Source organism: Lepidochelys olivacea (genome assembly GCF_965140295.1).
Source record: "Lepidochelys olivacea isolate rLepOli2 genome assembly, chromosome: 23".
NCBI lineage: Eukaryota > Metazoa > Chordata > Testudines > Cheloniidae > Lepidochelys > Lepidochelys olivacea.
This window is the reverse complement of record NC_140433.1, coordinates 8,101,695-8,123,814: the sequence shown is the minus strand read 5'-3', so window position 1 is coordinate 8,123,814 and position 22,120 is coordinate 8,101,695. Positions and strand designations below refer to the sequence as shown.

Genomic DNA, 22,120 nt, shown 5'->3' with positions numbered 1-22,120 from the left:
AGCAGTGAATAGCTGTATGCTGCCTCTAACGTGAATAGCTGGGACCCCAATGAACAGCGCTGACAACTTGCATTGCCATCCTTACACTTCAGAATCAACACTCCATTGAGACTCAGGCACCATCACTGTATCAGGGCACACTCACGTCAGTGCTGGCAACGCTCAGGATCTCATTGTGAGTCTGGCAGGATTCTGTGTATTTCTGAAAGCCTGAGCCCCTGGCACCATGACCATAAGCCAGAATTCCAGCTTTTATTTTTAAAAAATGGTTTGTAGTCCTCCTGGTTGCAAAGAAAAGCTTCAAAATGTGACCACTAAAGGCTCAGAAGACACAGCAAATAAAAAGAATTCCAGGTTTTTTAACTGCATGATTTTTAAGCCAATCCCATTATTTCAGGGACCCAAATCATGACTTTTGAAGTCCTGGGGCTGGCAATGCTCAGTGCAGCCTTGGGGGGTTTCTTTGCCCTGTGTGAGACCATCAGTTCCAATGGCCCCCTGGTGTTGGGATGGGGGAAGCTCTCACTTACTTACACCCGACCATGGCTTGCAAACAGGCTCAAAATCTAGGCAGCTGGCTCATTTCTATGTGGTCTACTGGCTAGTGCAGAGGGCCCTATACAACCCAGCACTGCTATAGACCTGCAGCGAATGGGTGACTCCGGCTTGACCCTGGAGGAACTGAGATCATAATCCAATCCGATGGATTTAGGCCACATATATCCGTTAGGGTTGTACTAGGCTGAGCACCAACCTGGCTCCTAGACTCACCCCACCCCCCATGCCCGTGCGGGGAGGCTGCAGTTCCACTGATGTCGGAGAGGCAAGGTTGGGAACAGTTGGCATCTTTTGGGTTAGAACCGTTGCCATTCCAAGCAGTAGCCAGGCCATAAGGGGGCCTGCCTTCGGCCGAGCCCCATGGAAACCTGTGACACAAAGAAGATCAACCACCCACAGAGCAAAAAGATGCACTCCAGCTTGCACCGCTTCTGTGAAACAAGACCTGGCTCCACTCTCTGCATTTGGCCATAAAAGTGGGTCATTTTATGCTGGAGCCCACTTGTGCATGCCACAAAGCCACTGTACAGCACCCTGCTTTTCAGGAGTGGCCTAGCACTGCAGGAGGGAAAGGAGGATGGCTATGGGTCAGGATTGAGGGGCACCAGCAGAGCTAGGCGGGGGAGGGAGGGGAGCCGAGGGCTAGGACAGCAGGGAGCTATAGGTCAGGATTGAGGGGCACCAGCAAAGCTGGGGAGTGACGGACCCAGGGCTGGGATAGGATTGAGGGGCACCTCAGGGCTGGGAAGGCAGGGGTTGAGGGTTGGGACACCAGCATTACTCTGGGAGGTGGATTAGGTAACACCTGCCCGTTCTCCCCCTGTCCCTGCCCTCTTCCACAAGCCCCTCTTCCACAAGCACCAAACTGGGCCCACATTTAAAACCAGTGGCTCTGGGGCAGGTGGCAGTAGATCCCCCTGGAATAGCAGGAGCGACTGGCAAGCTGTGATCAGGCCTGGCCCACAGAGCAGAGATGACACAGAGACACAGTTAAATAACTGTCCTGTAATTAGTGTCGAGGAGCTGAGTGGGGATCCCCCACCCTTCCCTACAGTAGTAATACAAAAGGGGGACCCAGGACAATGAGAGTCCACGCACAGAGTCCCATGGCTTCGGTGCTGGGGAGTTTAGTGTGGAGCCAGGCACCTCCAGGCCAGCACAGATGCAGGGTGAGTCTGGGTGCAGGGGATTGCTAGCCCCCAGTGTGACCTTCTCCGGGAAAGGTCCTTCCCCATCCTCCCCCTGCTGATGGGCAGGCACAGCAGTAAGTCCACAGGAACCAGAGCGGAGCTTAGCAGCAGCCGGAGCCCAGAGACGCTGCCCGGCAGTTGCCCCGTGAAGCAGGCAGGCCCAGCGGTGTAGTGACGAGGCACCTGACTCTCCCCGAGACTGGATGAGTTTCTGGCACAGGCAGGGCCCATTCCCTCCACCCCACACTCCTTCCTGGCTGCAGGCGATGCAGGACCTGCCCAGGAACTTGAAATGTCCCATGACCACTTAAATAATTATCTGTGCCCAGTGGCTGCCCTGCCCCCAACTTCCTGAAGGAAGGCATGGGCCCCGGGCATGCTGGGATAGTGTCCTCAGCCAGGCCCTGCAGATGCCAACCAGCTGTGGATGGGCAGCCCCGGCAAGGCCTGGGCACCCAACAGCCAGGCCCGGCACCTGCGGAGGGGTGGGGATTAGTGTTTGGAATCTATACGCATTGGGTGTGGCACATGCTGAACCAAACATGCCCACTACAGCGTGAACACAGTGCCCTCAGACCACGGGCCGCACACTGCCAAGTGCCAACCCACCGGGCCACACGGAGCAGGGCACGGCCACCACAGCACGGGGATGCAGCACACAGCGACAGGCTGCAGCTGTCAGGTGAACTCCCTGGACACGGCGTGGGTGACTTGCTCTACCCGCTGCTCCCTGGGGCAGAGCCCAGTGCTGCCACTTCCCCTGCCAGGTCACATCCCGTATGCACCCCACAGAGGCTGGAGGGGTGTGTGCGCGACAGGAGAACATCCCATCGCCAGCAACAGGGCAAGTTACTCCTCCCCGCAGCAGGTTCTAGGTGGGCCCAGCTCACCGACCTGTCCCTAGCATCCATCCATCCCTGGGCCGCCCATTAAGTAGCGCCAACCCCATGGGGACAGTGCCCCTTGTGGGGGAACAACCCCACCAGCCAGCTGCACCTGCCTCAGCTCCCTGCCCCTCACCCCAGCAACTGGGCTCTTGCAGGGTATCTTGCAGCAGGCCGGCAGGACACATCCGGACTGCCCCTTAGTTCATACAGCGCCCAGCACGACAGAGCCCTAGGCACCACTGTAACGAACGTGATCCTGCCTCTGCTCCGCCGAGCTCCCTGCTGCATGGCACGACCCATGGGCAGCAAGGTGCCCTGCTGCTGGGTGGCCAGAGCCAGCAGGCATCTCCTCGCAGGCACAGCACCGGCTGGCACGACTCCCACCCGCCCTGCAGGAGCTGTGTGTCTGAGCAAGTCTTCACCTCAGCTACAGCCCTTTGAATTGGGGAGTGGCCTGTTCTGGACTGCCCCCCAGGCTCTTCCCACGTTAGCAGTAACCCTCCCCCCACTCAGCCCCAAAACGCAGCCCTGGAGAGAACTGCTGGCTGATGGGCGCAATCAGCAGCCCCAGGAGAACCTGGCTCACCCCACACCCTGCTCCCCTGGAGTGGGAGGCTGTAAATCCTTCTGCTACTACACACGTGGCTCCGCTGGTCCCATCTCACACATTCTTGCCCTTTCTCTGCTTGGGGGTCCCTCTGAGCAGCCTTAGCTACAGGAACGCACCCAATTTGAGCAGAGAAGGGGGTACTGCAGGGGGGGCACCTGCCTCATTGATCCTGTTCTAAAAGGGAACTTCACAGGGGGTGAGGGACACACTGTGTGCCCTGGGGAGAGCTAAGGGCAGGAAAGGGCCTGAGCTGGGTTCCCTGAGGGTCTCCTCAGAAGGCTTGGAGAGGCAGATGGATCAGGAGCTCTCTCAGCCCCAAATGGGACAAGGCTGCTAAGGCATTAACCAGGGGACTCCTCTCCCAGCGTCCTGTTGGCATGAGTTAAATGGGTGCAGGAAAGGGGGCCCATCTGTGCTGTCCCTGTAGGAGGACTGGCCATTTGAGGAACTGGCTCCACATCTCCTAATCCCCGAGAACAGGGCTGTGTGACACAAGGGCAAGGACCCCACAGCCCCGTCTACATTCCCTCAGGACTAGCACAGAGGTGGTGGGGACACATTCTGCTGCCTACTCCCCACACAGCCAGGCCTGCTGGCTCTGGGTCCACCCTCAGGGGCCAACAGCACCCAACAGCTGCAACTGAACCTCGTCCTCACTAGCCAGGTCCTGCCACGAAGGGGGCTGGAGGGCCGAGGTGACTGACACCATGCCCGGTGTAACTCAGCACAGATGGGAACACCTGTGACCAGAGCTCCAGCAGGGTGACACTCCCTGGGACTGGTGCCAACGCAGGAAAGCCCCTCCCCAGGGTGAGGTACTGTCCACGGGCGGCCCGGCCGCTCCGTAACAAAAGGCAGTGCAGGATCCCATGAGAACAAGCTGCTGTGCTGGGCAGGCACGGCCCGATGCCAGCCGCCCCTCGGCTCATGTGGGTCACCCAGAGGCCAGGCTCTAGCTCAGCTAGCACGGCCCCCTAAACTCCCGCCGGCTCCACAGCTCTGCAATCTGGCACAACTGGCATCTTTAACTCCTGCCTTCCCAGGACAGAGGGGCCAGGAACCAGCCCGGCAAGGGGGGCCTCATTCAACCCCTCTTTGTACCTTCTTGTGTCTCCAAAGGGGCACTCAGAGCTGAGAACTCCCCCGCGCCAACTCACCAGTCCCCAAGGGAGCCCTCCAGCCCAGCAGAGCAGACAACACATCGGGGTGGGCCTCGCACCAGCTAGCAGCAAGTGGCTCTGGGCTGCAATTCACATTGTACGCCATTCTGGCGCGTTCACACTTAGTGCAGGCTGAGAGAGCCCGCTCTGGATCTAGTGTAACTTGTTTTCTTATTGTGACACCAAGAGGGGGGAAAAGGTTTGAGCTGATCCCGTTACCTCCCCTTCTGTCTGTGGAGCGATGGGTGCGACTTGGTCACATGCACATCCCAGCGCCTACGGGCTGCAGGTGCCAGACGAGAGGAGGGGCTGCGACCCACCCCTTGCCCTGTGGGTTCAGTTCCCACAAGAAAGCAACCCAGCATCCTAAACCGGGTGGATGGGACTCCCCATTGCAGTGGGGGAATGAGTCGGAGGTGTGCAGCGAGCATAAGCTCCGCTCAGCTGGAGGCAGCTGGGAGCTCTGTTGCTGACCGAGAAGGAGCCTGTTTTCCCATTCCCCTAGGGCTCATCCAGGAGCCCAGAGAGCCCCTCCCAGCTATTCGGGGAGTTGCCAGCTCGCAACCCCCTGGCAGGGACCATGCTATCCAAGGAGAGGAATCCTGGGCCACAGGGATGCTGATGGAGCATCCCCAAGGGGCCTGGCGAGGGGCCGCCCTGGCTGTGCCCAGTCTGTTTGTTGACCTTCTCGGGAGGCTGCCATGGGGCGATGGCACAGAGGTGGGGCTCACAAACCCCTTCCTAGCCAGGGAGCACAGAGGAGACAGTCTGGTCCCCTGCTCAGTATTCACCAAACTGCAGCTCCCTGTGGGGAGGGGGAGCTCCCCCCAGCTGGATCTAGCGTTGCCCTGCTGAGCAGACGGGTAGAGCTCAGGGGGCTTTTCCCTGCTGTCCGACCTGACTTCTCCCTCTCCAGCCCAGCCCCCATGACAGGCATGAAGCAAACCCCTCCCAGGGGACATGACGCTGAGGAGCCAACCATTCTTCCCTTTCCCCGAGCTCCAGGGAATGCCCAGAGAAGGGTCACCAGGCCCTGGAGCAAAGCAGTGACTCAGGCCAGGGCAACCCAGCCCTCCGCAGACCTATAGCCCATACCCGATGCACACATAGGAGCTTTCATCGCCCCTTATCGTGAGGGGGTGTGGCTAGCTGAAATGCTCCTCCCAGCATGCACTGCTTCACCCTGACACACGAGGGACCGCAGTGCACACTGGGAGATGTAGTCTCCATAGGCCCCCTGGCTGGCACAGTGCCCGCTGGCAGCTGTCTCCCATGAGGGCCCAGCCAGGGCGGCACCCACTGGGAGCTGCACGTAGCCTGGGCTGCACTCCCTGGCGGGGCACGTTGGAGCAAGAGTCGGGTCAGCCGTCACGGTGCACACGCTGGTGCTGCAGCAGGTTGGAGGGGTGGGCGAAGCCCTTGTCGCAGACGCTGCACTTGTAGGGGGTCTCGCCCGTGTGCACTTTCTCATGCACCGTCAGATAGGCCAGGTCCTTGAAGAATTTGTCACAGAAGCTGCACTTGTAGGGGCGCTCCTCGCTGTGCACCCGGTGGTGCTGCAGCAGCAGGGAGGGCCGGGCGAAGGCCTTCTGGCACACCTCGCACTTGTAGGGCCGCTCGCCCGTGTGCGAGCGCTCGTGGATCACCAGGTAGGACGACTGCTTGAAGGCCTTGCCGCAGGTCTTGCAGACGAAGGGGCGCTCGCCGGTGTGCACCCGCTCGTGCGAGGAGAGGGCGTTGGACTGCTTGAAGCCCTTGCCGCAGATGGGGCAGACGAAGGGCCGGTCACCGGTGTGTACCCGCTCGTGCACCTTGAGGCTGTGGCCGTAGGTGAACTTCTTGCCGCAGACGCCGCAGACGTGGGGCTTGTCGTCGCAGTGCTGGCGCTGGTGCAGCAGCAGCGAGTTGGAGGTGGGGAAGTCCTTCCCGCAGTCGCCGCATTTGAAGGGCTTCTCAGTGCAGTGGGTAAGCATGTGGCGCTGCAGCTCGTAGGGCGTCTTGAAGCTCTTGTCGCAGCAGGCGCACTGGTAGGGGCGCTCGCCGGTGTGAATGCGCCGGTGCTCCTGGAGGTTGGACGAGCGCTTGAACTTCTTGCCGCACATCTCGCAGTGGAAAGGCCGCTCCTCGGTGTGCACCAGGCGGTGGCTCTTGAAGTCCGAGTGGCGCTTGAAGGAGGCCTCGCAGAGGTCGCAGTGGAAGGGCCGCTCCTCGTTGTGCACCACCTCGTGGCTGAACAGCTCCCAGGCCCGCTTGAAGGTCTTCTCGCACACGCCGCACGCAAAGGGCTTGTCGTCCACGATCACCTCCCGGATCTCCAGCTGGGGGCCTGCCCGCCTCAGGTGTGGTGGCAGCACCACCCCCTCGTCCAGCTCGCCCGCCGCGCCACCCAGCACCAGCTTGGCAGTGGAATAGATCCCGTGCTCGTCGATCAGCTGCACGAAGTCCGGCTTGGGGCGGGCGGTGCCAGGCCCAGCCAGCCTGGGGGAGCCGAACTTCTTCTCCTCCTCCCCCCACTCCAATGCCAGGCCCTGCTCTTGCTCCTCCTCCCGCTTCAATGCCAGGCCCTGCCCCTCCTCCTCCTCCCGCTTCAATGCCAAGCCCTGTCCCTCCTCCTCCCCCTCCGGTGCAGGGTCCTGCCCCTCCTCCCCACTGCACTGGGGGAGTGGGAGGGAGGGCCCCACGTCACCAGGCCCTGCCTCCTGGCCATTCTCCAAGGGTCTTTTCTTCCTCCGGAAGTTGCTGGCTTGGCCTCGCAGCAGCCGCAGCCTTTTGCCCTGGGAGGGCCCTGGCTCCTCGGCAGTCGTTGGCTGCCTGCGGTCCTGGCTTGGGGACACAGTGACCTGGCCAGGGGCCAGCTTCATGTACAGCCGGTGCTTCCGCCGGAACGGCCTGCGGGGCTGTGGCTCCCGGCACAGAGGGGACACCACCTCCTCTTCTCCCCCATTCTGGTTCTGGCCTGTCCCATCAGTGTCCCGGCAGGTTGCAGTGCTATGCCTCCCTTGGTACTGGCTGGGTGGGCAAGGAGAGGGAGAACTCCTGGGTTGCCCCGGGGAGCTCCCCATCATTGTTGGATCCTGCACGCTTCTGCTCTGCTCCCAGGCCGCATCCTCCTTCTCCAACCAGCCCGCCTGGACCATCCGGATACAGCTCAGCGGGGACGGGGCCTTGCTGGCAGAAGAAGCCGGATCATCCTCCATGACTGTGCCAGCCCCCGTCCCAGGCAGGTTCCTCTGCAAGAGACCAGGATGGAGAGTTAAGAGCCTGGCACGGCCACCTTCACCCTGGCAAGGCCCACTACTCCTGCCCTAGCGGTACCCCTGCAGGCCTGCCTCCCACTCTGCCCAATCTCCAGGCTCCTATCCCAGTAAGAAAGGGGTTTTCCATGGCTCACCTGCAGCAGTTACCATGCTAATCAGCTCACCAGAGGCAGAGAGGGAACGGGGCAGCACCTGCACCAGCCGGACACGTGGAGGGGAGGGAGGTGCATGGTGAATGATTTGGGGAGGAGAGTGTGCAGAGCATGGCCCTTCCCCCCAATCCCAAATCGGCCATTACCCTGGTCTATGCCTTTTCCACACATGATGTTCTACCACCCCCTTGGGTGCGATGGAGTAGGTCAGACATGGGCACAACCGTTCCAGGGGCGGGAGGGTGAAAACCAAAGCTAGGTGGGTGAGAGCTGGGAAAGCACACAGACAGGGATGGGAGTAGAGAACAAGGAGCGGGACAGGAGGGGATGCAGAGCATGGTCAGGATGATGTGTGGCCCACATCCATATAATGCTCCCTCCAGGATGCTCTCCCTCCCCAGGGGTTTCCAGGTTCCCTTGCCCCCACTCCTCCTCTGTGTGTGTGGATGTCCCCACCCCGTGGTCCCCTAGAGGAAGTATCCAGGACAGGGCTCTCAGGACAGGGTCACTGCACCAGGGTCTAGCACTCTGCCCTGAATGACTGAAGGCCTCGGCCATGGGGGCAGTCTGGGTCCAGCTCATTCTGGTGGGACCAATCAGCCTCAGCAACTCTCTTGAGGGTGGGGGGCAGGCCCAGGGGAGCAGGCAGCAGGGAGTTGTCCTGCACTGGCTCCTGCTGCATGGACCAGGCAGGACCCAATGAGCTCGCCCAGCACGATCACCCCCTGCCATATGGCTGAGCCTGCGGCCCAAGGCAGCACATCGGGAGCCTGCGGGGCCCACACCCAAGGCTGCCAGAGAAAGAGTGAGCTTCTGCATTCGAGGGGGAGGGGAGCGGAAAAAGGGGTGGGGGGGGGCAAGGTCCTGCCATGACTACATCCAGCTAGTGCAGAGGGGCTGGCTCTCACCAGCAGAGGCCAGGAAGTTCACATGGCACCACGCTGAGGGAAAGGCAAAAGATACCCGAAGCCCTGTGCAGGGCAGGATCCGACCCCACTCCTCCCGCACCCACTGGCTCAGGAGCTTGGGGGCCTGCATCCCTCTATCTGGGGTCACCCGCACCCCCGGAAAGGTCCCACAACAGCAGGAAAGGATCCTGTTAAAGCATTTCAGGGCCAGGCTCAGTTCACATGACACCAAGCATGACAGTATGGATCTGCGTCACCCATGTCCCAACCATCCCCTCCGCGGTCTCCTCAGCAGCACCAGGACAACAAGGGCCTGTCTCTACGCAGAGTTGTGCCTGTTCAACCATAAGAACGGCCATGCTGGGTCCGACCAAAGGTCCATCTAGCCCAGTGTCCTGCCTTCCGACAGTGGACAGTGCCAGGTGCCCCAGAGGGAATGAACAGAACAGGGCAATTCTTGAGTGATCCATCCCCGGTAATCCACTCCCAGTTTATGGCAGTCAGAGGTTTAGGGACACTCTGAGCATGGGGTTGCATCCCTGCCCATGTTGGATAATAGCCATTGATGGACCTATCCTCCATCAAGCTTCTCTAATTTATTTTTGAACCCAGTTATACTTTTGGCATTCATAACATCCCCTGGCAATGAGTTCCAGAGGCTGACTGTGCATTGCATGAAAAGTACTTCCCTATGATTGTTTTAAACATTCATTACATTGGGTGACCCCTAGTTCTTGTGTTATGTGAAGGGGTAAATAACACTTGCCCATTCACTTTCTCCACACCAGTCATGATTTTACAAACGTCTATTGCATCTCCCCTTCGTTATCTCGTTTCTAAGCTGACCATTTCCAGTTTTTTTAATCTCCCCTAAAAGGAAGCGGTTACATATGTGCAATCTTTGTGTTACCCTTCTCTGTATCTCTTCCAATTCTAAAATAGCTTTTTTTGAGATGGGGCAATCAGAACCGCATGCAGTATTCAAGGTGTGGGCATACCATGGATTTATACAGAGGCATTATGGTATTTTCTGTCTTATTACCTATCCTTGCCTAATGATTCATAACACTGTCAGCTTTTTTGACTGCTGCTATACACTGAGTGGATGTTTTCAGAGATCTCTTTCTTGAGTGGTAACAGCTAATTTAGACCCCATCATTTTGTATGTATTGTCAGGATTAAGTTTTACAATGTGTATTACTTTGCATTTATCAACACTGAATTTCATCTGCCATTTTGTTGCCCGGTCACCTCATTTTGTGAGATCCCTCTGTAACTCTTCAGAGTCAGCTTTGGACTTAACTATCTTGAGTAATTTTGTATCATCTGGAATCTTTACCACCTCACTGTTTATCCCTTTTTCCAGATCATTTATGAATATGTTGAACAGCACTGGTCCCAATACAGATCTGCTATTTTCCTCTCGCTGCTATTTTCCTCTCTCCACTGTGAAAACTGACCATTTATTCCTACCCTTTGTTTCCCATCTTTTAACCAGTTACTGATCCATGAGAGGACCTTCCCGCTTATCCCAAAACTGCTTACTTTGCTTAAGAGCCTTTGGTGAGGGACCTTGTCAAAGGCTTTCTGAAAGTCCAAGTACACAATATCCACTGGATCACCCATGTGCACATTTGTTAACTCCCTCAAAGAATTCTAAAAAGCTTTGGTGACAGTTCCCAAACTAGGAATCTGATAATTCTGTTTTTTACTATAATTTCAACCAATATATCTGGTACTGGAGTCAGGCTTACCAGCCTATAATTGCCAGGATCGCCTCTGGAGCCTTTTTTAAAAATTAGCATTACATTGGCTATCCTCTAGTCAGCTGGTAGGCTGATTTAAGCGATAGGTTACATACCACGGTTAGTATTTCTGCAATTTCATATTTGAGTTCTTTCAGAACTCTTGGTTGAATAAACAATAAGAAATTCTCAGGAGGAGATGGTAATTTATCAATTTGTTCCAAAACCTCCTCTATCGACACCTCAATCTGGGACAGTTCTTCAGATTTCTCACCTAAAAAGAATGATTCAGGTGTGGGAATCTCCCTCACATCCTCTGCAGTGAAGACTGATGCAAAGAATTAATTTAGCTTCTCCACAACAACCTCTATTTCCTTGAATACTCCTTTAGCACCTTGATCATCCAGAAGCCCCAATGATTATTTGACAGGCTTCCTGCTTCTGATGTACTTACAATTTCCTTTTTGCTGTTAGTTGCTGTCTTTTGTTAGCTGCTCTTCAAATTATTTTTTGGCCTGCCTCATTATACTTTTACACTCAACTTGCCAGAATTTATACTCCTTTATATTTTCCTCAGTAGGATTTGACTTCCAATTTTTAAAAAGACATCTTTGTTGCCTCTAACTCTCTCTTTTACTCTGTTGTTTAGCCATGGTGGCATTTTTTGGTCCTCTTACTGTTCTCTTTAAACTATTATTTGGGGTATACATATAGTTTTTATATATAGTAATATATAAAATTACATATAGTAATTGAATAGGACTCTTTTGTTTGACTGTTTCTCTTTGGTTCATACCTGTATTTATCAACTTCTATCCTCACCTCTCTACTGGAATAGAGAGTATCCTCTAATAAATCCTCAAGTAAGGGACGTGTCTGTCTGAACTGCATGCTTCTGCACATCAGCACTACCACTGCAAACCGGTTCAGTTAAACTGGTGCCTAAGGCCCCATGGATGCCCCTACTGGACACAAGTCACCCCCACAGTTTGGTTTGGGCCAGTCCCCTGAAAGCCAGGATCATGGTTGTAGCCAGAAAAGAACCTCCATGTGCCAGCTAGCTATCCTCACTGAGCTGAGGGGCACAGGTGGTCACCCTGATGGGCAGGCAACCGACATGCAGCAGTGACATCAAGAACAGTGACATGAGGTGCCTGAAGCAATTCACAGGTCTACACGGACTCTGCCCCAATGCACAGAAGGCTGATCCACCCCCTATAGGGTGCACACAGTGGTTTCTTCCTTCTCAAAGGGTGCACACTATGGTCTCCCCTATCCCCATCCCATGCCCCCACATAGGACACACACACACTGGTCTCCCCCATAGGGTATATTCACAGACAATGGTCTCCCCCATCTCCATCCCATAGAGCGCACACACACACAATGGTCTCCCCCATCTGGTGCATTCACACAATGGTCTCCCCCATCCCCACACCATAGAGCACACACACACAGGTTTCCCCAATAGGGTGCATTCATACACAATGGTCTCCCCCATCCCCGTGCCATAGAGCATGCAAACACACACACAGGTCTCCCCCATTGGGTGTACACACAGGCTTGGGAAGGTTGGCTTTCACCAAGTTAACCTTTCAAGAGTTCTGTTTAAACCTCATTTCATCAAGCCTTGGGCAATATCCATAGATATCATACCACAGGTCTTTGGGATCTCTTGGAGATGCTCAACCCACATTGGCGGTCTCCCTTGGTTTGGGTTAACTCAAATCCCACTTCTGGGTCAACTGTGTGATGACCCCCCCTTCTAGGTACCCAACCTGGGCCTTAGTGTTCTCCTCACCACTGGGCCCTACCATCCACAAACTCATCACCCAGTTGGACTGCGCTACAATGTTCACTGACCACATTTTAAGCTCATGGGGACAGATCCCACAGAGTTGTTTCAACCCTATAGGTTATATAAATCCTCCAGCGTAGTGATGTAAGAACAACCAAACTGGGTCAGATCAATGGTCTGTCTAGCCCAGTATCCTGTTTTCTGACAATGCCCACTGCCAGAGGCTTTAGAGGGAATGAACAGAACAGGACAATTATTGATTAATTTGCCCTTTGTCATCCAGTCCCAGCTTCTGGAAGTGAGAGGTTTAGGGACACCCAGAGGATGGAGTTGTGTCTCTGACCACCTTGGCTAACAGCCATTGATAGACCTATCCTCCATCAATTTCTCTAATTCTTTTTCAAACCCAGTTATATTTTTGGCCTTCAGAACATCCCTTGGCGACGAGTTGCACAGACTTACTGTGCACTGTGTGAAGAAGTTCTTCCTTATGTTTGTTTTAAACCTCCTGCCTATTAATTTCATCAGGAGACCCCTGCTTCTTGTGTTACGTGAAGGGGGAAATAACACTTCCTTCACACCAGTCGTGATTTTAGAGACCTCTGTCATTACCCCCAGTAGTTGTCTGTGTTCTAAGCTGAACAGTTTGTCTTTTTAATCTCTCCTCATATGGAAGTTGTTTCAAACCCCTCATCATTTTTGATGCCCTTCTCTGCACTTTTCCCAATTCTAATATCTTTTTTGATACCTGCACCTTTTTACCCCATTTGTAGAGAGATTCTCCCATCAGGGTAGTGGCTTCCAAATACGTCACACCCTGGGTCTTTTGTGCACACTGAAACCTTTTCCTAGAAGCTCCAGGTGTCGATTCAAATGTAAGCAACAAAGCCCCCAGTGTCAACTCCACCCATCTGGCTATATGCCTCTTATAGCTTTGGGACCAGGTAACAGGGTGAGGCAGTGAAGCCAGTCCACAGAGTCAACCAAGTTCAAATTGCAAGCCTTTTCAATGGTATCTATATCCCACCTCCCAATAAACTGGAGCAATTTGGTACCTAGACTCCTTGCGGAACTGGCTTCCCATGGTCTCTCCCCACCTACCCTCGTATGGGACCTTGTGCTCCTTCACTTCTCCCTAGCCAGTTCATGTTGGAGCTGTTCCTTCTCATGTTTGTACTGTTTCTATCAATCAGCTCACTCCTTTTCATGGTCCTTTAGTGTCTGTTCCTTTAGCTGAAGCTTTCTCACTTCCAGCTCCAACTTGCACTGTTCCAACTCTGGCGATGGGGAGTCAGGTCGTAAAGACACCCTGCTACTGCCTCTGTTGCCCTCAGACTCTCTCAGGACTCCACCTGGGCCTGGACCCTGGCTCGATCACTCTTCTCCAGACAGGCAATGAGCTGGGCCTTGTTTAACCTCCCAACATTTAACTCTCTTTCCCTACACAGCTCTTCTTAGGGAGGTAGATATACACCACTGTCTTGCCTTTTCTTTTGACTAATCTTGTTTTTATTGCTGCAAGTCACTTACTGCAAAAAATTATTGGTGCATTCAGTATCCTACGGCTCCCACCAAGCGTCCCAGGCCTGTGGGATCTGTGCTATACCCCAGATTCTGAACAGCCCCTTGCAGGAACACCATCAGTGTGCCAGACCCCCAAGGGGTCTCACTCATCCTTAAGGGTAGGCCACACAGCTTCAATGCCTCAAAGCCTCAGACTCTGGGCTCCAGCCCTCCTGCTTCACCCTGTGAGCTCTGCCCAACAAGTCTCACTGAGACAGACTCCTGTTCAGAGACTTTCTGCCCTCTTCAGGGATCAATGCACCTCATCAAGGATTTCCACTGACACCTTTCAAAACAGAGCAGGGTTTATTAGCCAACTGGAACACAGCAGGGCAGTCCTTAGGTTAGCACAGAGAAGCAAAGGCGAAGACAGAGTTCAGACTGGCCAAGGCCAGGGCTCCACCCAGTCAAGCTGCTAGAATCCATTTTGGCTGTCTCTTTGTCCGTCTGTCTCAGGTGACAGCATCTGTTTCTTTCCAAAGACCAGCTCTTAACATAGCCACCTTATACCTCCCCCTTTGTTCTCCAGCTCAGGGTCTTTCTTTGGTCTGCTTCCTTCCTTTTGGCTGTTGGTTGCTAGGCATGAAAGTCCCTGCCATTCGGGTTTCCATTGTTTTTCAGGATGCTCCATTGGTCTGGGTTGGTTTCAGCTAGTCCTTTAACAACCCATAGATACCATCCCAGGCAATTAGTAGGGGAAGCAAAAGTGGAGGGGAACCTGGGAGGTAGTGACCATGAGATGGTCGAGTTCAGGATCCTGACTCGGAAAAAAAAGAAGAATACGGACCCTGGACTTCAGAAAAGCAGACTTTGACTCCCTCAGGAAACTGATAAGCAGGATCCCCTGGGAGAATAACATGAGGGGGAAAGGAGTCCACGAGAGCTGGCTGTATTTTAAAGAATCTTTATTGAGGTTACAGGAACAAACCATCCTGATGTGTAGAAAGGATAGTAAATACGGGAGGCGACAGCTTGGCTTAACAGTGAAATCCTTGCTGATCTTAAACACAAAAAAGAAGCTTACAAGAAGGGGAAGATTGGACAAATGACCAGGGAGGAGTATAAAAATATTGCTCGGGCATGCAGGAGTGAAATCAGGAAGGCCAAATCACACTTGGAGTTGCAGCTAGCAAGAAATGTTAAGAATAACAAGAAGGGTTTCTTCAGGTATGTTAGCAACAAGAAGAAAGTCAAGGAAAGTGTGGGCCCCTTACTGAATGAGGGAGGCAACCTAGTGACAGAGGATGTGGAAAATGCTAAAGTACTCAATGCTTTTTTTGCCTCCGGCTTCACGAACCAGGTCAGCTCCCAGACTGCTGCACTGGGCAGCACAGCATGGGGAGGAGGTGACCAGCCCTCTGTGGAGAAAGAAGTGGTTCGGGACTATTTAGAAAAGCTGGACGAGCACAAGTCCATGGGGCCGGACGTGCTGCATCAGAGAGTGCTAAAGGAGTTGGCCAATGTGATTGCAGAGCCATTGGCCATTATCTTTGAAAACTCATGGCGATCGGGGGAGGTCCCGGATGACAGGAAAAAGGCTAATGTAGTGCCGTTCTTTAAAAAAGGGAAGGAGGAGGATCTGGGGAACTACAGGCCAGTCAGCCTCACCTCAGTCCCTGGAAAAATCACGGAGCAGCTCCTCAAGAAATCAATTCTGAAGCACTTAGAGGAGAAGAAAGTGATCAGGAACAGTCAGCATGGATTCACCAAGGGCAAGTCATGCCTGACTAATCTAATTGCCTTCTATGATGAGATAACTGGCTCTGTGGATGAGGGGAAAAGCAGTGGATGTGTTATTCCTTGATTTTAGCAAAGCCTGTGATACAGTCTCCCACAGTATTCTTGCCAGCAAGTTAAAGAAGTATGGGCTGGATGAATGGACTATAAGGTGGATAGAAAGCTGGCTAGTCATCGGGCTCAACAGGTAGTGATCAATGGCTCCATGTCTAGTTGGCAGCCGGTATCAAGTGGAGTGCCCCAAGGGTCAGTTCTGGGGCCAGTTTTGTTCAATATCTTCATAAATGATCTGGAGGATGGTGTGGATTGCACCCTCAGCAAGTTTGCAGATGACACTAAACTGGGAGGAGTGGTACATACACTGGAGGGTAGGGTCAGGATACAGAGGGACCTAGACAAATTAGAGGATTGGGCCAAAGAAATCTGATGAGATTCAACAAGGACAAGTGCAGAGTCCTGCACTTAGGATGGAAGAATCCCAGGTACTGCTACAGACTAAGGACCGAATGGCTCAGCAGCAGTTCTGCAGAAAAAGACCTAGGGGTTACAGTGGATGAGAAGCTGGATATGAGTCTACAGTGTGCCCTTGTTGCCAAGAAGGCTAACGGCATTTTGGGCTGTATAAGTTGGGGCATTGCCAGCAGATCGCGGGAGGTGATCTTTCCCCTCTATTCGGCATTGGTGAGGCCTCATCTGGAGTACTGTGTCCAGTTTTGGGCCCCACACTGCAAGAAGGATGTGGATAAATTGGAGAGAGTCCAGCGGAGGGCAACAAAAATGATTAGGGGACTGGAACACATGACTTATGAGGAGAGGCTGAGGGAACTGGGATTGTTTAGTCTGCAGAAGAGAAGAATGAGGGGGGATTTGATAGCTGCTTTCAACTACCTGAAAGGGGGTTCCAAAGAGGATGGCACTAGACTGTTCTCAGTGGTAGCAGATGACAGAACAGGGAGTAATGGTCTCAAGTTGCAGTGGGGGAGGTTTAAGTTGGATATTAGGAAAAACTTTTTCACTAGGAGGCTGGTGAAGCACTGGAATGCGTTACCTAGGAAGGTGGTGGAATCTCCTTCCTTTGACGTTTTTAAGGTCAAGCTTGACAAAGCCCTGGCTGGGATTATTTAGTTGGTGATTGGTCCTGCTTTGAGCATGGGGTTGGACTAGATGACCTCCTGAGGTCCCTGCCAACCCTGACATTCTGTGATTCTATGAATAGTTACCTGACCCAATGTCTTATGTCATGTCTCCTGCTCTGTCCCTAAAGCAGCTTTTTAACCCTTTACATTCCATCCACAGCAATGCAAAACACGGAGAGAAACTGAGGCACACATACAAATCATACAGATATTAGCAAAATTCCCACATTTGTCACACCCTACAGAAGTTGGAGGGGGAATGAGGAGGATTCTCCGAAGGACATGGTGAAGGAGTGATTAGAGAGGTAGGAGGAGAACCAGGAGAGGACAGAGTCACAGAAGCCCAAGGAGGACTAGACTGCAAGAAAAATAGCATGGTCAACTGCATCAAAGGTTGGTGGCTGGCTGGAGAAGGATGAGGATGGAGCAGTGGCTCTGAGATTTGGCTAGGGACAGGTCACTGGAGATTTTGGTGACAGCTGCGCCAATGTAGCGTTGGGAGTGGAAGCCAGATTGGAGAGGGTCTCGGATGGAACTGGAGGAAAGGAATTGAGAGAAGAGTGGGCTCAAGGACTTTTGTTTTGTTTTAAAATGGGAACCGACATGGGGAACAAATATTTAACAACATGCTCTTCAGTCTAGGGGAGAAAGCTCGAACATGACCCAATGGCTGGAAGCTGAAGCCAGACAAATTCAGTCTGGCAATAAGGCATAACTGTACAATGGGGAAGGTGACGAATCATTGGAAGAAGGTGCCTGGAGTCGTGGCGGATTCTCCATCACTTGCCATTTCTGAACCCGGACAGGATGTTTTCGTAAGAGCTCTGCCCCGGGGATCAGTGTGGGGCAGTTCTCTGGGCCGTGCTAGCTTACGGGAAGGGTCCCTTCTACCTCGGGATCTAGGACTCCCCACAGGGCACGCACAGAGTGGTCTTCCTGCCCCATCCACACCCACTCCACAGGGTTCATACAATGGTCTCCCCCATCTCCTCCCTGCCCCCCCACATTAGTATCCCTCATCTGCTACCCCATCCCCACCAGGTGCACAAGATGGTCTCCCCCATCCCCTTCCTGCCTCCCCCCCCTCGCACAATGGTCTCCCCCCCATGTGCAACCACATCCCCTCCCCCCTCAGGGTGCACACAATAGTATCCCCCGTCTCCATCCACTCCCCGCCCCAATCACCCTCAACACATCATAATCCTCCCCACATAATGGTCTCCCCCATCCGCAAGTCCATCCTCCCCGTGGTCTCCCCGATCCTCCCCGGGCGCATAGATGGTCTCGTCCGCCCCGCTCTGTGTATGAGGCACGGACGATCACATTCTCTCCCGGGGAGGGGTGTTTATCCCCGGGCGGGCGGTCAGGGAACTCACCGGGCCACCACCAGCTCGCTCCCTTCTACCCTTCACATCCGGCCGGTGTTTCAGCAAAACGACTCCCCCGCTCCGCCGACCGCTCAACCAGCCCTTCCCCCCAGCAACACTTCCGAGCGGCAGCACCCGAGCCCACGTGACTAGGGGCAGCCCCACTTCCGGCGCCAAGGAGGCGGCCGGAGCTTCGGCCCCGCTTTTGCTCGGAGCTAGACTCGCTGGGGGCCGGCTGTGCACATGCGCAGTGACCGCCCCGTCGAGGGCCGAGGGCCCCGAGCCCCCTGCGCCTGCGCCGCGGCTCAGCGATCGCCGGTGTCTGTCTGGTGCCGGCAAACGGCCGCTGCTCCCAGTCGCCAGATCAAAAGCTTCGGGGGGTCGCGGCCTCCTGCCCCCTCGGGACCGCCCCGAGGCGGAATATTGGGGCACTGGGGCCTTATGAGCGGAGGGACTCATCCTGAAAGGGACGCAGGGCAGCCCTGAAGCGCAGCATCGCTGCTGGGGAGCTGAGCTCGGGTCTCTAGTCAAGCCTGCCTGGACCCTGGTCTTTTAAGCAGTGCTCTCTCCCGAGTCTTTGTCATCCATCGTCGTTTAGTTCACGGGGGTTGGCTGCGGGCGCTAGGGCAAGAGCTGAAATAGTCACTGACCTGGGAGGTAAGGTGTCCCAGCCTTTAGCCTTGGCACAGCTTTTTATATGATGAACCAGATTTTCAATAATCCTCATCATATCTGACTTGGCTGTGTGGGTGGACGCCCAGGGCTGGGTTGCTTTAAAGGAACTGTATTTTTGCCTGCTGGGTAACCAGTAAAGCATTGGGGAAGCTGTTTTTGTTGCTGGCAATAACCATCAGTTCTGGGGATTCTCTGCCACATTCTTTGCAATTTGCAATTAAGCAATCTCAGGGTGACCCCCCCCCCCCGGACCCCAGTCACACCCTCTTTTATACTTCTTCAGCTTGCTGGAAAGATCTTCGCTGTGAAGTGGGGATCAGGCAGTCCCCATTGGTCAAGCAGTCTCCGTTGCATATGTGCCTTCTCTAAGGGGTCTCTGGGATAGCGGATTCTTTTTTTGAGGGGTGTTGATGAGCCATTAACGCTGTCTGGCTATTGATGGCTACTCCTTTGTTGTAACTGAAAGGCTGGTTGTGGGTGTTCCCAACTTCACAACCTATTTCAGTAACACACATATAGAAATACTTCATAACTTCACAAACCATGCTAGTTCATACAGTCCAACGGGATATTAATGTTCAACAGATCAAGACTTTTAAAATGATACCTTACAAGGTTTACTTTGTAGAAAACATATCGTAATCATATCACCATGGTGAATATGGAGGTTCAAGGCTGCTACTTTGAGGTACAGACTGTCACACAAATCCAATTATCATTCATACTAAGATAAACACTTATTTTCTGCTGATCAATTATATTTGGGGATAGATTCTGTTAGGATATAGATATAAAGGCCTGTACTCGAAGAATTTAGGTGTATTCTTATCACTTGGCTAGTTATAGAGATATAAAAGAAAGAAAGGATCAAAATCACTGTCTGCTGGTATAAGGGCCTTCTCTTACTGTGACAGTCTGAGGCCCTGTTCTTAGGCTAAGGCCTTTGGCTAAGCACCAGAGGCAGCCATAAGCTGGGAAGCGAACGGTCACATCCTCACATTCCAAACTAGTCACATTGAAATAAGGTGCTATTGGGTTGTTAGGAATACAATCCTGTCGCCTCCAGAGAAAGGGAAGTGCCTAGAAAATGTAAAAGGAAACTTAGTTTGATAGTATCCTGTCTGGCAAGAACTCACTTATCAATAGCTGGGATGTGAAATCCTCACTTCTGTATTGTTTTGTCATTATAGTTCCCACTTTGGTATTGTTTATCTGTATAATCTCTGTCTGGTTCTGTGATTGTTCCTGTCTGCTGTATAATTAATTTTGCTGGGTGTAAACTAATTAAGGTGGTGGGATATAATTGGTTACAATATGTTAGGATCGGTTAGTTAAATTTCAGGAAAATGATTGGTTAAGGTATAACAAAGGAGAACTCAAGTTTTACTATATAGTCTGCAGTCAATCAGGAAGTGTGTGGGGGGGAAATTGGAATCATGTTTTGCTAAAGGGGGAAATGGGAACAGGGACACAAGTGTAAGGTTCTGTGGTGTCAGAGCTGGGAAGGGGGACAAAATTGGAATCATTGCTTGCTGGAAGTTCACTCCAATAAACATCGAATTATTTGCACCTTTGGACTTCGGGTATTGTTGCTCTCTGTTCATGTGAGAAGGACCAGGGAAGTAAGCGGGTGAAGGAATAAGCCCCCTAACAGATTCACAAACGAATTTCGGTGTGGCATTGCTCAGGAAGGGGATTCCTTCACTCTCTCATATTGAAGCTGTTCCAGTGTGGATAAACAATGGAAAACTCATGGGGCTAGAGGGAAAACAAGCATAAGAATGACTGAGTAGTCGAGTGCTTGGTACACTCATCAGAGAGGTGGGAGACCTGGGATCCAGACACTCTGCTCCGATGACTTTTTAAATTATTTCTCCACAGTGGCACAGCTTCAGTAAGAGTGACTGGGGGCTTTTCCCCAGATAAGGGTATCCTCAAGCCCAGTGGTTACAACACCCATGTGGAGGGTGGCAGATCCTAATTCTCCTCCCCTCTCTCAGATGGAAAGGGGAGTTGAACTGGGGATCTCCCATGCCTTAGGTGAGTACCCTAACCACTGGGCTAAAAGTCACGAGCAAGGGCCTCTGCCCCCCTCCCTGTAGTTGTTTTGTGTTAGCTTGGCTATAGGGGCCTGATCCAGTAGGCAAGCTCTGAGTATGCTGACCAGATCAAGCCCCAGGCTAGTTAAGTGGAAGAACTCCTATTTTCCCAGTTTATGCATGGCTCTGGGACTTAGGCATCCAGATGCCTGGCGTGGAGCTGCAGTGCGCGGGCTCAGAAGCAGGAACATAGGTACCTAAGGAATTTTTACTGCAAAAATTCAGGCGCCAGGTGAGTTAAGGCAACTTCAGGGTTCACGAGCAGCTGAGCAGAGGTTTGGTGACTCTCAGTGTGATCTGATTCTGGGATTTAGCTGCCTGAAGTGGCAATTAGGTGCCTACGTCCCTTTGTGAATCCAGCGCACATTGATTATCAGTCTCCTTTACTAAGATTGGCTATTGCTGCCAAATACTGAAGAATATTCTTCATTCCTAGTTATTGGTTACTATGAATTACTGTTTACTTACTACCAATTCTGATCAGTTATTATTAATACTGATATCTTACAGCTAACTATTATTGCTATTCAGTTATAGATTCCTATGCTAATTGCTTTTTGATTGTTTACTAACAATTATTTTGATAAGTAATTAAACGATTACTGATTTTTTGTTACTGATTGCTGATTATTTATATTGATCACTGCTATTATAACCTAGTAATGATCAATTATTGCTTATTCACTAATAAGCTGGACACTGATTAGTGATTATTATAATGGATTATTAAGATGATTGCTTGCTGATTGCTGTGATGTAATACTGATTATTGTAATTGATTATTACTATTGCTGATTATTGATGGATGATTGATTACTCCTGACTCTAATTAATAATAGTTACTATTATCAGTCGCTAAGTGGTGTAATGGGGCACATCACTGATTACTCTAGTTAATTATTGATTGCTGTCGATTGCTGGTTGCTTTGATGGTGGCTGATTCTTGATGACTGATTGGTTATTGATGGCTATTATCAATAGCTGCGAGGGGGGTTGATTACTGATGGCTCGAATTGATTACTGATTACTACGGATGGCTGATTGCAGTAAAGTAGAGCAGATTATTGGTGACCTATAAAGGATTGCAAAAAGAAAAGGAGTACTTGTAGAACCTTAGAGACTAACCAATTTATTTGAGCATAAGCTTTTGTGAGCTACAGCTCACTTCATCGGATGCATAAAGTGAGCTGTAGCTCACGAAAGCTTATGCTCAAATAAATTGGTTAGTCTCTAAGGTTCCTCAAGTACTCCTTTTCTTTTTGCGAATACAGACTAACA

At 52.4% G+C, this 22,120-nt stretch overlaps 1 protein-coding gene across 1 annotated transcript; it reads right to left on the bottom strand.

Annotated features, from left to right (window-relative positions):
- Positions 1 to 1,543: 1,543 nt before the first annotated feature.
- On the bottom strand, positions 1,544 to 18,527 carry LOC311511964 (uncharacterized protein; the record flags this gene model as incomplete). The annotated part of the gene is made up of 2 exons (XM_084612938.1): positions 1,544 to 7,635; positions 18,078 to 18,527. The coding sequence occupies 2 exons, from the start codon at positions 18,525 to 18,527 to the stop codon at positions 5,767 to 5,769; spliced, it is 2,319 nt and encodes a 772-aa protein (XP_084469064.1). The 3' UTR covers positions 1,544 to 5,766.
- Between the last annotated feature and the right edge of the window lie 3,593 nt (positions 18,528 to 22,120).